The sequence below is a fragment of the Oncorhynchus mykiss genome, chromosome 6 (genome assembly GCF_013265735.2).
Source record: "Oncorhynchus mykiss isolate Arlee chromosome 6, USDA_OmykA_1.1, whole genome shotgun sequence".
NCBI classification, from domain to species: domain Eukaryota; kingdom Metazoa; phylum Chordata; class Actinopteri; order Salmoniformes; family Salmonidae; genus Oncorhynchus; species Oncorhynchus mykiss.
In genome coordinates, this window is record NC_048570.1 from 32,402,508 (window position 1) to 32,417,813 (window position 15,306).

General features: G+C 42.7%; 2 protein-coding genes across 4 annotated transcripts in view; both read left to right on the forward strand.

Annotated features, from left to right (window-relative positions):
• The first annotated feature begins 903 nt into the window (after positions 1-903).
• cdk7 (cyclin-dependent kinase 7) lies at positions 904-7,205 on the forward strand. The gene is made up of 12 exons (XM_021606202.2): positions 904-1,011; positions 1,422-1,481; positions 2,629-2,662; positions 2,913-2,980; positions 3,268-3,336; positions 4,094-4,204; positions 4,717-4,835; positions 4,947-5,046; positions 5,393-5,479; positions 5,634-5,783; positions 6,039-6,183; positions 6,791-7,205. Exons 1-12 carry the CDS (start codon positions 946-948, stop codon positions 6,817-6,819), a joined length of 1,038 nt encoding a protein of 345 aa, XP_021461877.1. The 5' UTR covers positions 904-945; the 3' UTR covers positions 6,820-7,205.
• A 4,672-nt stretch (positions 7,206-11,877) lies between these two features.
• serinc5 (serine incorporator 5) overlaps positions 11,878-15,306 on the forward strand; it is a 54,788-nt gene continuing 51,359 nt past the window's right edge. The window contains exon 1 of one of the 3 annotated variants that reach the window (XM_036979925.1): positions 11,878-12,083. In XM_036979925.1, the coding sequence (XP_036835820.1) occupies positions 12,057-12,083 (27 nt within the window). In that variant the 5' untranslated portion in view covers positions 11,878-12,056. The remainder of the gene's footprint in view (positions 12,084-15,306) is intronic. The other 2 variants (XM_036979924.1, XM_036979923.1) reach the window with 2 other exon arrangements.

A 15,306-nucleotide genomic window follows, 5' to 3' on the forward strand; every position in this document is an offset into this window, starting at 1 on the left:
CAGCCAATCAAATGGCTACCCAGACTATTTGCATTTCACTGTAAGGTCTACACCTGTTGTATTTGGCGCATGTGACCAATAAAATTTGATTTGAATTTAATTTTTCATTGACAACTAGTTTGTGGTGTCGGTCTTCCATTTACACACAGTTGTTCTGAGATGCAGATAGGTAATTACCACAGGTAGTCCACTCTGTCTTCCATCGGTTTTCTGTAAACAAGCGCAGTAATATGTAAATATGGCTTTGTGGGAACCTTAAATACATGTAAAAAAATAAAAATACAAATGTATCCTGATCTTTCTTATATGTCTCAGATATAGGACAGACACTTCAGAACAAACTTTATTTAAACACATTTGGGGCGACTATTTGTTGTTCCATGTAGTGAAACTATTACTTAATGTGTTTGTGTGGGCTAATAGCAGTAAGGCCAAATACAATGTTTAATCAAATATTTTTTGTATAGATTTTTTTGCCATACTTTAAGGGGTCTTAAAATTCAAAATCAAATAGCAAAATTATCCTTGGTGTGACCTTAAAACAATTATATATAGCTCCCCCAGCTTAGACAGGGTTTAGAACATTTCAAGTTCTTGGACTAAGTAGTAACGTTAGGCTTCATTAGTCCAATAATAGGCTAGGACAGATCCAGATCCACAGTCCCCTCCCTGATTTCATCCTGGGTGACAATAATTTGCCATATTACAAGTGCGTTTCTCTTTTTGACAAAAGGAGATAGAATATCTACACACCTATCGTTACTATTTGTTTTGTGGGTTAGATCATATAATCACGTCGATATCAGTCTTCGGGTTAATAGTAACCAACAGATGACGCTGTTGGTCAAAAATTAACACTCAAAACGATGTTCGTTTCACCCGGAAATACTTATGGACCTTTAACAAAGCCGGAAGTTGGAGAAATTGCAGTTTGAAATTGTGATCATGGCGCTTGATGTAAAGTCCCGAGCAAAAAGATATGAAAAACTAGATTTTCTGGGAGAGGGTCAGGTAATGAGAAACAGTATTCTCTTGCCAAAGTAGTGTTTCGCTTATGAGCCGCTTTGTTTAGATTAACGTTAGCGCTTTATAGGTTCAGAGAAAACTAAAGCTCGATTGCTAGCTGCTACCTTACACTATCCTAGCTAGCAAGCAGCACAATGAGCTAGCCATGGCATGAGTTGTGATACGTTGCCGATTTCTGCAAAGGCAACAGCTTCAAAATTACAGTAATTAAAAAACCGTCTGATGATAACCTGAATTAACTAGCTAGCAGTAATTCATTAGCTAACTACACTAACGTCAGCTGTGTTTGAGTAGCTAGCTACATTTATCTGCTTGTCACTTTTGAAGTTGATGGTAACGTTAGTTTCACTCTGTTTTACTTATCAACGAATGTTGTTATTCCTGCCTTCCCACAGTTTGCCACTGTTTACAAAGCCAGGGACAAGACCAACGACACAATAGTTGCCATCAAGAAGGTAAAGTCCCTAAGATCTGGGATGAATGGTTCAGGATCAACAAAATGCACCACTAAAGAATGGAAAATGAGATTTGGTTTTGTCTAACAGGATGGTCTCAATGGTGTATCTGTAGCATTTCGTGAGAGTCTTAGGGGCCTAGCCAACTTACTTGATCCTCCTAAGGTTGAAGAGGCGCTGTTGCGCTTTCTTCACCACACTGTCTGTGAAAGGACCATTTCATGTCGTCAGTGATGTGCATGCCGAGGAATTTGAAGCTTTTCACCCTCTCCACTATGGCCCTGTGGATGGGGGCGTACTCTCTCTGCTGTCTCCTGAAGTCCACGTTCTGCTTCTTAGTTTTGTTGAGGGAGAGGTTATTTTCCTGGCATTTCTCCACTATGGCTCTCACCACCTCCCTGTAGGCTGTCTCGTCGTTGTTGGTACTCAGGCCTACCACTGTTGTGTCATCAGCAAACTTGATGATTGAGTTGGAGATGTGCGTTGCCATGCAACCATGGGTGAACAGGGAGTACAGGAGGGGACTGAGCATGTAGCCCTGTGGGATCCGCATGTTGCGGATCAGCGTGGCAGAGGGGTTCAGATCTAGGGCACCATACGGTAATCGCCCTCTCTGCCACCATGATCATAAAATTTTTCAACTGGTTGTTCAGTACCGTTTCCGTTAAATTCAACGTTGCACACCGTTCTGTCGTACTGAACACACCCCTGATTCAAAGGGGTGTGACATTTCAAAACATTTCCCCGATAGGATACACTTGTGCTTCCTCGGCAGGAGGAGATGGTCGAGGAGAGGAGGACACTTCTCTGTTCGGTTATCAACAAATTGACACTCCTACATATGGCTTCCATTTTCCCGGTCGTGGAGGAGGAGAGGACTGACTTTTGCCCGGTTGAGAATCTTCCAAAGTACATTGCCAGCAGCAGCAATTTTTCTGCGTAAGGTTGTTGTGTAGGCCTTGTAGGGTATAATCTGGGGGCCGGGGAGAACAGGATGCTAAGGACAATATGCAAATGAGCTATGACCAGGATTACACCATGCCATTCAATTCATCATGAAACTGTTGATTTCATATCCACACTTTAAAGCTATGGTGGTTTGATTATAATGTACACTATTAATAGTGTGTGCTGTTTCTCCTGACAGATCAAAGTTGGACACAGAACAGAGGCTAAAGATGGTGAGTGTGTGTGTCCACGCACCCCAGTACAGGAGCTTCAGAGTGGTTTAGATTCAAACTTATGTATGGGGTGGTTTCCTTGATACAGATTGACTTACTCCTGGACTAAAAAGCAAACTCAGTGGAGAATCTCCATTAAAATGTTTTTTTTTTTTTTTTAAGTCAAGGATTAGGCTTAATCTTTGTCTGGGAAGCCACCCCATATGATTCAGAATATTTGTCTCATGTTTGTTGATCATGTATCTCTCAGGCATCAACAGGACAGCCCTACGAGAGATTAAACTACTGCAGGAGTTAAGTCACCCAAACATTATTGGGGTAAGAATCAAACTAAACCACTGTTGTAATGGAAACTGTCAGTAGTAATATTAATGCTTTCCTGGTAGAGCCCTGAATCAGTTTCCTCATCAGTTGCATTTATGATCATTTAGAGCTCATTTGGATATGAATCCATAACCAAAGCATCCTTTCTAAACTATCTTCATTATCTTGCTCACCATCACCTTTACTGTGAAATGGTGTAATGTTCTCAAAGTAAGCACAATATCATGTATCAGTATATCCCTACATTTACATCACCGTGTGTCCATATCTCTGTTTCTCAGCTGCTTGATGCATTCGGGCACAAATCTAACATCAGCTTGGTGTTTGACTACATGGAGACAGATCTGGAGGTAAGACTGAGCTTTATGTTTTGTTCATATTGGGATGGTATTCTAGAAGTGGCTTTGGACACTAGAGGCAACTACAGGGATACTCCATTTCTTTCCAGAGAGAGAAGGCACTACTTGGGACTCATGGGTTAATATCCTTTTGAATATGCGAGAGGCTCCCTTTACAGACTAGTACTCTGTTCATTCTGAGAGCTCTCTGGTATGTCCTCCCTGAGGCACAGATGGGTTCAGTCAAACTGAACATCAAAGACTGCCCAGAGAGAGAGCAGCCTGAGAGCTATGGTATTAGTTGGTTGCTATCTCTCTCTGAGGAGCTCTGTAGGGCCAGCTCTGGCCCTGGGGAACAAATCTCTCTCTCTCAGCCCATCCCCATTTCTCTCGCCATCTCTCCTATTAAATCTGTATTTATGGGAGTCTGTGGCTGCCCGATGGCTTCAGATGAATCTCTAGTTTCACCGCCAGTAAAACTCAGGTAGAGAGCAGGAAAACAGACCCCCTAAGAGCCGCCATACCCCGCTCTCAAGATGATCTAATGACCATTATCAGATCATTGACAGAGAAAGTGCACAGAGGTCTGACATATGAGGATTTGATAGCCTTTCTATGTATAGAGATGTTGAGCTGAAAATCTGTCAGATCCGCTTGTGCTTTCCTGAGAGGTGTTTTGTTGTCTGTGAACCTGAACCTGTAGAGTTAAAGGGGGTTGTAGACTATTGAGATTGACATCCCTGGTCTAACTCCCTTTCCTGTGTTCTAGGTGATCATCAAAGATACCAGTCTGGTTTTGACTCCAGCCAACATCAAAGCCTTCATAGTGATGACTCTACAGGGCCTGGAGTACATGCACCACCACTGGGTTCTGCACAGGGTAGGTTAACACACACCTTCTCAAAGCATGCTCATACAATACACACCTTCTGATAGGTGCCTGTGTGAGGTAATGTTAGGGGCAGTAGACTGATCTTCAGAATCTGTTTGTAACTGTAAAACTCCAAAATATATACATATACTGAACAGAAATATGGGGTGGTGTGGTTACACATGGGTTGCGGTTGTGAGGTCGGTTGGACGTACTGATAAATTCTCTGAAATGACGTTGGAGTGGACTTATGGTAGAGAAATTAACATGAAATTCTCAGGCAACAGCTCTGGTGGACATTCCTGCAGTCAGCATGCCAATCACACGCTCCCTCAAAACTAGAGACATCAGTGGCATTGTGTTGTGACAAAACTGCACATTTTAGTGGCCTTTTATTGCCCCAGCACAAGGTGCACCTGTGTAATGTTCATGTTGCTTAATCAGCTTCTTGATATGCCACACCTGTCAGGTGGATTATCTTGGCAAAAGAGAAATTAGTAAAATACTGTGTCTGTGTGTAGGATCTGAAGCCGAATAACCTGCTGCTGGATGAGAATGGTGTGTTGAAGCTGGCTGATTTTGGTTTAGCTAAAGCCTTCGGCAGCCCTAACAGAGTCTACACTCACCAGGTAGTCACCAGGTAGGTGTCACTCTCAAACTCCTTTTCAAAGCCTTTGTCCATTTAGTTTTTAAAAAATGCATTTCATTTATGTTTCATTGTGTTTGTGATGCAATCTTTGCGCTCTCTCAGGTGGTATCGTTCTCCAGAGTTGTTGTTCGGTGCCAGGATGTATGGGGTGGGCGTCGACATGTGGGCTGTGGGCTGCATCCTTGCAGAGCTCCTCTTAAGGGTATACACACTCACACACCACATAAGCTCAGTCCAATTTAAGCATTGAGACAAGACAAAACGACTCAATTTGTCTGTATAATGGTACAAAAATGCTGTGAAACTAGACCGCTCAGATTCATCGAAATTCCAAAATTGTCTTGTCTCATGGTGACTTTTTCCAGGTTCCAGAACTGTATTGTCAGACACACATCTTTCTGTACACACGAAGGCTGTGTCACAAATGGAACCCTATTCCCTATATAGTGCACTACTTTTGTCCAGGGCCCGTAGGAATATGTTGCCATTTGGGACTGAGCCCATGCTCACTGCATGTTTGTGGTGTAACACCCTCTGTCTCTCTCCAGTTACCCTTCCTAGCTGGAGACTCAGATCTGGACCAGCTAAGTAAGATCTTTGAAGCTCTGGGGACTCCTACAGATGACACCTGGCCTGTGAGTACTCGTCTGTGTTTTCTGCGTCTGCAGGTGTGGTTATTTTAAAACAAAGCATCTGCTTTAAAATACCTGGTTCCTTAATTCTAAATTGTGGATTTAAATCATGCCTTCATGTTTCCGTCTCTCTCTTTATCTCTCTCTCCATCTCTAGGGGATGAGTAGTCTACCTGACTATGTGTCGTTTAAGTTGTTTCCTGGTACTCCTCTGGAACACATCTTCAGTGCTGCAGGAGACGACCTCTTAGAGCTACTTCAGGGTCTATTCACCTTCAACCCGTCCACACGCCTTACAGCTACACAGGTATGTTGGTGTGCTGTGGCACTGCGTATCTTTCACAAGTTACTTCATTTTTTACATGGTTGTATTACCCTGCAGATTATATGCACCTCCTAATGGCATCCTGTTCCCTATATAGTGCACTACTTTTGTTTTTGACCAAAGCCCTATGGGGAATAGGGTGCCACTTGTGATGCAGCCTTAGTTCAGCTTCTCTCTGTGTATATTCATTGCTGTTTCTCCTAGCTCTAAAGCCCCCCCTCCACCCCCTGTCGCCAGGCTCTAAAGATGAGGTACTTCAGTAACAGACCAGGTCCGACCCCCGGGCACCAGCTGCCCCGGCCCAACTCATCAGCAGAGGCTCTCAAAGAGAAGGAGAACCTCACCATCGGAATCAAGAGGAAACGAGACGGACTGGAGACGAGTAAATAACACCACACACCCCCCCTCACCACAATAGCACAGGCATCATTATTCCATCATACATGGTTGTGTTTGACCATGGTATTAATGATATTGGGAAATATTATTCTGCTTGCTTATTTAAACTGACAGTTTGGCTTGTACAACGGAGTCGAGGACTGGTTTCCAGATTTGGTGGGGCCAGAAAGCGGCCATTCCAAGAATGCATACATATTTTTGTACTGTGACCAATTAAATTCAATGAAAAACACGTAATCTCACAGTCTGAGCAACGTGTTGTTACTTGCATAGAGCTGGAATCCCATTTAGATTCCAAGCCCAGTTATTAAAAGGGTGTCAGTGGTAAAAATGACTGCTAGAGCAACCCAGGACTAGAACACACACAGTTGAAAGGGTGGTGGCAGTACATTTTACTGCAACAGAAACCGTGTTACTGGGAGGTTCCAAGCAGTGGTTTGGGAACTATTATGGTCGACTGGGCTGTATATTATAATACCCTGAGCGAAGCTTTATTTTTAAGAGGCTCTGGGTGCCGAAATCTGAATTGAGTTGTTAGCAGATGGTGAGTCTATATGTTCATTAAATCAATGGTTGTTTTTCCTTTTCAGGCACCATAAAGAAGAAACTGATACTGTGAGGGGGGATTTGATTCAGTGGAGCAACATGACCACTCCTGCTGTTGAACTTGGTTCATTGGACTCGATAGAAGTTGCCCCTAACCAGTGGTCCAGGGTCATTTTTCTTTCTTTCTACATTTGGTGTTAACCACTGATCTAGGATCAGATTATTTAAGGGGCAAATACTTCTACCTCCGGTGTGGTCTAGAACAGTGGTTCTGGATATTCTTCATTGCAACAATGATTTCTGAGCTCTGTAAGAGCCTGCTAGAGTAGAACTATTTATGTGGTCTAGGAAAAAAACAGCAAGACGTGCTTTTCGTTATAATTAATTTCATAGATTTAGTTTTTTTTTTTTGTGTGTGTGTGTAAGTGATTTAGGATAATAAATGATTCTGTCTGAGTTGATGCTCTTGTTCATTTGGTTGACACCTCTGAAATAACGTGACACCTCAACTCTTAGCCAACTCGCGCCACAATGAAGTATCACATTTGATACTGTTTTTTTTCATGAATTTTATGAAAATTGTTAGTGGGACATTTTTGTGGAATATAAAATATGGAACTTGTGTTTGGGAATCCTCATGTCACCTTTCCCACTCTCTGGTTTGTGTTGGCATTCACCCCACATGGAGGGCAGTGCCCTTCCTGCTCTGAATGATTACACTACTTAAACAGTGACTCTGAAACCTGATAAATGTATAAAGAATAAACCTTCTCTTGCTGTGTGAGAGGTGAGGAAAGCAAAGAAACACTAAAGCATATAACACTATATGTGGACAGCCCTCCAAATGAGTGGATTTGGATATTTCAGCCAAACTTGAGACGGGTGTATAAAATTGAGCACACAAACAAACATTGGCAGTAGAAGGGCCTTACTGAAGAGCTCAGGGACTTTCAACTTGGCAACGTCATAGGATGCCACCTTTCCAACAAGTCAGTTCGTCACATTTCTGCTCTGATCAACTGTAAGTGCTGTTATTGTGAAGTGGAAACGCCTAGAAGCTCAGAACAACAGCTCAGCTGTGAAGTGGTAGGCCACACAAGCTAACAGAACGGGATGGCCGATTGCTGAAGCGCGTATAAATCGTCTGTCCTCGATTGCAACACTACAGAGTTTCAAATTGCCTCTGGAAGCAATGTCAGCACAAGACCTGATCGTCAGGAGCTTCATGAAATAAGTTTCCATGGCCAGGCAGCCGCACACAAGCCTAAGATCACCATGCGCAATGCCAAGCGTCGGCTGAAATGGTGTAAAGTCATGCTTCATTGGACTCTGGAGCAGTGGAAACACGTTATTTGGAGTGGTGAGTCACGCTTCACCATCTGACAGACTAATCTGGGTTTTGTGGATGCCAGGAGAACGCTACCATAGTGCCAACTGTAAAGTTTGGTGGAAAAGGAAAAATGGTCTGGGGCTGTTTTTCATGGTTTAGGATCCTTCGTTCCAAGGAAGGGAAATCTTAACACTACAGCCTACAATGACATTATAGACAGTTCTGTGCTTCTAACTTTGTGGCAACCGTTTGGGGAAGGCCCTTTCCAGTCTCAGCATGACAATGCCCCTGTGCACAAAGCAAGGTATATACAGAAGTGGTTTGTTGGGATCGATGTGGAAGAATTTGATTGGCCTGCACAGAGCCCTGACCTCAACCCAATCTAACACCTTTGGGATGAATTGGAATGCCGACTGCGAGCCAGGCCTAAACGCCCAACATCAGTGCCCGACCTCACTAATGCTCTTGTGGCTGAATGGAAGCAAGTCCCTGCAGCAATGTTCCAACATCTAGTGAAAAGCCTTCCAGAACAGTGGAGGCTGTTATAGCAGCAAAGAGGGGACCAACTCCATATTAATGCACATGATTTTGGAATGAGATGTTTGATGAGCAGGTCATGTAGTGTGTGTATATAATAGAAAACTAACTAAAAATACACATAGTTTAGTCTGCAATGAAAACCCAAGAAGGAAAATCTCGCAAAATAATGTGTGTGGACAGAAATATGGATACCGGCGACAGGGTTTGATTAGATTTTGAGTGTGCAAGTTCATTTTGCATGGTCCGGTTCCCCGAGTTGGTAGAGATTTCACTTCAGGACCAATAGAATGGCATGAAATGAGCAGGCCCTGCCCACCCTGGGGCACCGAGCCATGCAAAACAAACTTGCCCATTGTGTTTGTGGCAGGGAGGGAGAATGTGTGCGACAAGGAGACATAATGCCTCCAGGGCAGACGGTGGCACAGTTCAGCTCCAGTATGACACCAGTGTGCCACCAGCAGTGCTGTATGTCAACAGTCTAAAGTGACCTCCTGTCCCCTAGGGCTGGGAAATTCCACGGACTTCCCAATACGATATTACGACAATACTTACAGTACCACTCAAAAGTTTGGACACACTTATTAATTCAAGGGTTTTTCTTTATTTGTACTACATTCTACATACAAAACTATGAAATAACAAATATGGAATCATGTAGTAACCTAAAAAGTATTAAATCAAAATACATTTTATATTTTATATTCTTCAAAGTAGCCATCCTTTGCCTTGATACCTGCTTTGCACACGCTTGGCATTCTCTCAACCAGTTTCACCTGGAATGCTTTTCCAACAGTCTTGAAGGACTTCCCACATATGCTGAGCACTTGTTGGCTCCTTTTCCTCAACTCTGCGGTCCAACTCATCCCAAACCATCTCAATTAGGTTAAGATCGGGTTATTGTGGAGGCCAAGTAATCTGGTGCAGCACTCCACCACTCTCCTTGGTCAAATAGCCCTTACACAGCCTGGAGGTGTGTTTTGGGTCATTGTCCAGTTGAAAAACAAATGACAGTCCCACTAAGCACAAACCGGATGGGATGGTGTATCGCTGCAGAATGCTGTGGTAGCCATTACAGTGTCACCAGCAGAGCGGCAGGTAGCCTAGTGGTTAGAGCGTTGCTGGATCGAATCCCCAAGCTGTCAAGGTATGAATCTGTCATTCTGCCCCTGAACAAGGCAGTTAACCCACTGTTCCCCGGTAGGCCATAATTGTAAATAAGAATTTGTTCTTAACTGACTTGCCTAGTTAAATAAAGGTTAAATGTAAAAAAAATATATACAAAAAACCCAGAAAAACACCCCCACACCATCTCCTCCATGCTTCACGGTGGGAACCACACATGCGGAGATCATCCATTCACCTACTCTGCGTCTCACAAAGACACAGCGGTTGGAACCAAAAATCTCAAATTTGGACTCATCAGACCAAAGGGCAGATTTCCACTGGTCTAATGTCCATTGCTTGTGTTTCTTGGTCCAAGTAAGTCTCTTCTTATTATTGGTGTCCTTTAGTAGTGGTTTCTTTGAAGAAATTCGACCATGAAGGCCTGATTCACGCAGTCATCTCTTTGTCATTCCTATGGTATACAGTCTGATATACCACGGCTGTCAGCCAATCAGCATTCAGGGCTCGAACCACCCAGTTTATAATCAAAAATAATATTGTGATACTCTACTGTATATACTTTCCCCCAATCACTACTGTCCCCTCTGTCCAGACTGATCTAACACAACCTGACAAGTGAGAGCAGATCTCATGACAGACTTAGTCTCTCGCCAAACTCAGGGCGGTCAGCACTCCGTAGAGGTTGAGAGAGGAGACTACCTTTTAGCTCTTCCCTGTCCAGTTGTGTCAGAACAGAGCATGTCAAAAGCTGCCGTCCTCTACACCTGTACTGTAGTGAGGCCCTTATTGCCTTTCACCCATCAAATGCTGTTGGATCAGTGATTGTTATCTCAATGAAAAGGAAGGAAGGACATCTTATTGGAGTATTGGAGCAGGACTCAGTCCAGACAGACCTCTGTCATTTGGATCATGGGGCTCAGGGTTGAGGTGAGGGCAATGATGCCCCACAATACAATACAGCACTGGAACAGCAGAGCAGGGACACAATGGCCTTGTGTGGCGGCCGAGCCTGGAGAAATGACAGGGTCCAGTGTGTGTGTGAATGGATGGTGTGTGTGTGACGGCGGCGTCAGATGACACACACAGCAGTTGTACACAAGAGGCCAGTTATCAGCTCACACTGTGATAGCAGAATCACTCCAAGAATAGTTATGAGCGCCATTGTTAAGCCCTACATCGCTCATTCTGTGAGAGAATGCGAGACAGAATGAGAGAATGCACGTTTGACTCAAGATCAAATGCCAGCTCCCTTATCTGACTTTGACTTCAATATCACATGATATTGGTTCTCGGCATCACATGATATGAAAATAAATATTAATATTATGTTAAATTAAATAAACGCCCAGGCTTCCCTGTCCCATATTACTCACAAGGACAGAGTAGGAAAAGGCTGCCTGTGTGAGTGCTCAGATAAGCCATTCTGTATCCATGTGAAGGTCATTTTAGTCCACACAAACACATAGACAAACACACCCACACTGAGTGAGAAAAAAAACAGCCCCTCTAAACATTCCTCCCTGTATCTTGTTTGCGTTTCTCTGTGGAAATGAAAGAGAGAAAAGAGAAAAGTTTGAGAAGATGAGGTCAGTGTCATCACCCAGGTTCCGGCTAATAGACAAGTTGTTGAAGCTGAGAACTGAGATTTCGTTGTCTGTCACTATGGTGACTACAGTGATAGTCCCACTATGGAACATTATGAAAAGCCAACGCCAGAATCAGTAACACTTCTGTAACAAAAACACACAACGTGACAGATATATTAATAACAGACGCGCACGCGCACACACACACACGGTTTATTCAAAAGGATTTCACTGTGACTGTAGGACATTTCTAATCCCTAATATAACAGTTTATTGACCAACTGTTATGAACGGAATCTATATGAACCTAGAACAATGTGACTAAAACGGAAGTGAGAAATAAATTAAATGAGAAAAGACAATATTATAAATGAAATGTGTCATTGTCACAGTATCTTATTTTGTCGTATTAACTGTTTATAACGCTTCATAGTGATTTATTACACAGTACCTCTACATCTTACTTGCTTTGAGTCACGCTCTAGTGACTCAAAGGTTAAATAGTGGCTTTTGTCTGTGCAATGAGTGGTTCAGCAGCTGCCTGTAGCAAGTAACGCCATCACGGTAAAAACAGTGGGAGGAGAGAGGGGGAGAGAACGAGAGAGACGGGGAAGACTGGGTCACACGTACTGTCCCCACGGTCTTTTTAAGTAGATCTCTACAAGAGAACGTCCGGAACTGGAAAAGTGGGCTACATTCTGAAAGGGTATTTTTGACCACCGTAACAAGATGTGTACCCCGCGCTGTATAGGGCAGGTGAGTAATAATAAGCAAGTGTGTTCACTGATGTCGGAATATTAGTTGGCACGTTTATGTAAAAATCTCCGGCACCAGCTAATATTATAGCTAGCTATCCCTGTTTTGCTAATATTTTAAACTCCAGCATAATGTGTAGTTTACATTTGATGGACAATGTCGACATGTGGTGGTTTTTGTTTTATTCTTAATTTCAATGTGTATTGAAGGTTGAAATTAATTTCTGTATTTTATTAAATGTGTGTGCATATGTGTCTTCCAACGGTTGGCTAAAAGCTAATTTAGCTAGCTATTCCTTGCTGATGACAACTCGAAGATAATTTAGCCAGACAGCTTCCAAAAATGTATACAAAGTAACGTTAGCGCACAATGCATCTACAAAGCTGTTGTGATTCGTATCAGAAGCGAGTCTGTAACATTTGTGTAAACTGGCAAAAATGTTACTGGTGTTAGCAATGTCAGTTCGACTGTAAACAATGTACTATAATATCCTTGCACTGTTTATCATGCGGTGACACAATTTTGGGTTCAGTGCCTAAATTTGCCGCTCAGACTACCTCTACAAACATAGTCTAGCCTTTGTGTTCGGCTTGGTCCAATTCGTTTTTTGAATTGATCTCACAGTTTTCCAGTGACGTAATGCTGTGTGGTTCTGATGGCTTTGGCAGATCTCTTCTTTCCCATTTTAATGATATGTGTCCGCTTGACTAGCAGTACTGAGTTTAATTCAATATACAATGCGATCTTCGTATTCTGATAGCAGAAGTCGCGTCTAAGTGTCAAGTGTAGACATGACCACTGGGACGTCCCTACCCCAAATCCTAACCTTAACCCCTAACCTTAACCCTACATTTAACCGTTACCTTAACCACCATAGGAGTTACGGTTAGGGTTGGGATTTAGGGTAGAGATGTCCCAAGAATCGTGTCTACACTTGACACATACATGCAACTTCTGCTATCAGAATAAAATTCGACATACCAATTAGGATCTAAAAATACTTGAAACAGTTATTGAACCCATTGCCCTTTATGGTTGTGAGGCCTGGGGTCCGCTCACAAACCAAGAATTCACAAAATGGAACAAACACCAAATTGAGACTGGATGCAGAATTCTTCAAAAATATCCTCTGTGTACAATGTAAAACACCAAGTAATGCATGCAGAGCGGAATTAGGCCGATACCCGCTAATTATGAAAATTCAGAAAAGAGACGTTAAACTCTACAACCAGCTAAAAGGAAGCGATTCCCAAACCTTCCATAACAAAGCCATCACCTACAGAGAAATTAACCTGGAGAAGAGCCCCATAAGCTAGCTGGTCCTGGGGCTCTGTTCACAAACACAAACAGACCCAGCCCCAGGACAGCAACACTTAGACCCAACCAAATCATGAGAAAAGAAAAAGATAATTACTTGACACATTGGAAATAATTTACAAAATAAACAGAGCAAACCAGAATGCTATTTGGCCCTAAACAGAGAGTACACAGTGGCAGAATACCTGACCACCGTGACTGATCCAAAATTAAGGAAATCGTTGACTATGTACAGACTCAGTGAGCATAGCCTTGCTATTGAGAAAGGCCCCCAAAGGCAGACCTGGCATGGAAAAGGAGACAGGCTATGTGCACACTGCCCACAAAATGAGATGGAAACTGAGCTGCACTTCCTAACTTCCGGCCAAATGTATGACCATATTAGAGACACATAGTTCCCTCAGATTACACAGACCCACAAAGAATTTGAAACAAATCCAATTTTGATAAACTCCCATATCTATTCGGTGAAATATCACAGTGTGCAATATTTATGACCTGTTGCCACAAGAGGAGGTCAACCAGTGAAGAACAAACAGCATTATGTTTATTTGTTATTATGTTTATTTTTTTCCCCCTTTTGTACTTTAACTATTTGCACATCATTACAACACTGTATATAGACATAATATGACATTTTAAATGTCTTTATTCATTTGGAACTTTTGTAAGTGTAATGTTTACTGTTTATTTTTTTAGCGCTTGTTTCACTTTTGTTTATGATCTATTTCACTTTCTTTGGCAATGTAAACATGTTTCCCATTCCAATTAAGGCCCTTAAATTGTAATAGAAAATTGAATTGTGTTCAGATCTGGCTGACCCCTTCAGGAGGTGGTCAGGGATGCATTGTGTGCGGGTTTCTCCTCAGTCTGGACTCTATCAGGCTACTGAAAGCACATACAGCGGGCGACGCCATCCTCACTTCGCCCACAAGTCTTCATAAAATATGTGTTTTGGGAGCGAGAGGCACCTTTTTTTTCATTAAACATAGGAGGAAATGCGTTCCTAGCCGGTGAGGAACGTGTTTGCTGGCTACATAAATGCTAGCCAGCTAGCTTATTAGGAAAACTATTTTTTGTTTGGCTAGAGTTATGCTAACCTTTTTGCAATCCCTTCAGTTGGCTAGTTACAGAAGCTAGCTGGCTAGTTAGCTACAGCAGTTGGCTACTGCCATCAAGTTGTTGTTTTGTTATTATCAGATTTATACTCGCATACTGGCATTTAAATATAGAGCGGGAAAAGGGAATCTGGACACTCCATGATCAGAATACAAAAGTTGCATGAGCTGCCAAGTCTAGACACGATACCCTTGAACTGCACTGTTGGTTAACGGCTTGTACCTAAGCATTTCACGGTAAAGTCTACACTTGTTGTTTTCGGCGCATCTGGCAAATAAAGTTTGATTTGATTATCCTAGGTGTAGACGCATGACGTGATCAGAATACAAAAGCTGCATGAACTGTCAAGTCTAGAGACGGCTACTTGGGGATGACATGGCCAAGCCATTAGGTGACGAGCAGAGCTTCTATGGCTGAAAAGACTACGGGGTAGTTTACTCATAGGTTTCTAGTGTCAAACCAACCAATCAAAAGTCCACTAACACATAGTTAAACATGAGTTCATGTTGAGATATTTTAGGAAAATATATCATCCCAAGCAGGGATACAGAAAACGTATATTTCCCATGGAATAGACCTAGTTCTTGGCATTGTTCCATTAAGGATGAGTGGATCATGGGCCAGGGCTGATCCTAACTGCCTGCTAGTCTAACCACACGGAATAGTTTCTCCTCCAGATGAATTTAATTACAGGGACACATCCCTTATCCAGTGCAGTCAGGGCCATGCCTTCAGCCCATTCAATAGAGAAAGGAATCAAAGGAAATGAGGGGTGGTGTGTGTGTGG

Excerpts from the sequence above, each read along its gene's own strand:
- cdk7 (XM_021606202.2), top strand. The coding sequence starts at position 946 with ATGGCGCTTGATGTAAAGTCCCGAGCAAAAAGATATGAAAAACTAGAT. Across the intron at positions 1,482-2,628 it reads CAATAGTTGCCATCAAGAAG|ATCAAAGTTGGACACAGAAC; the intron begins GTAAAGTCCCTA and ends TTCTCCTGACAG. Across the intron at positions 4,836-4,946 it reads ACTCACCAGGTAGTCACCAG|GTGGTATCGTTCTCCAGAGT; the intron begins GTAGGTGTCACT and ends GCGCTCTCTCAG.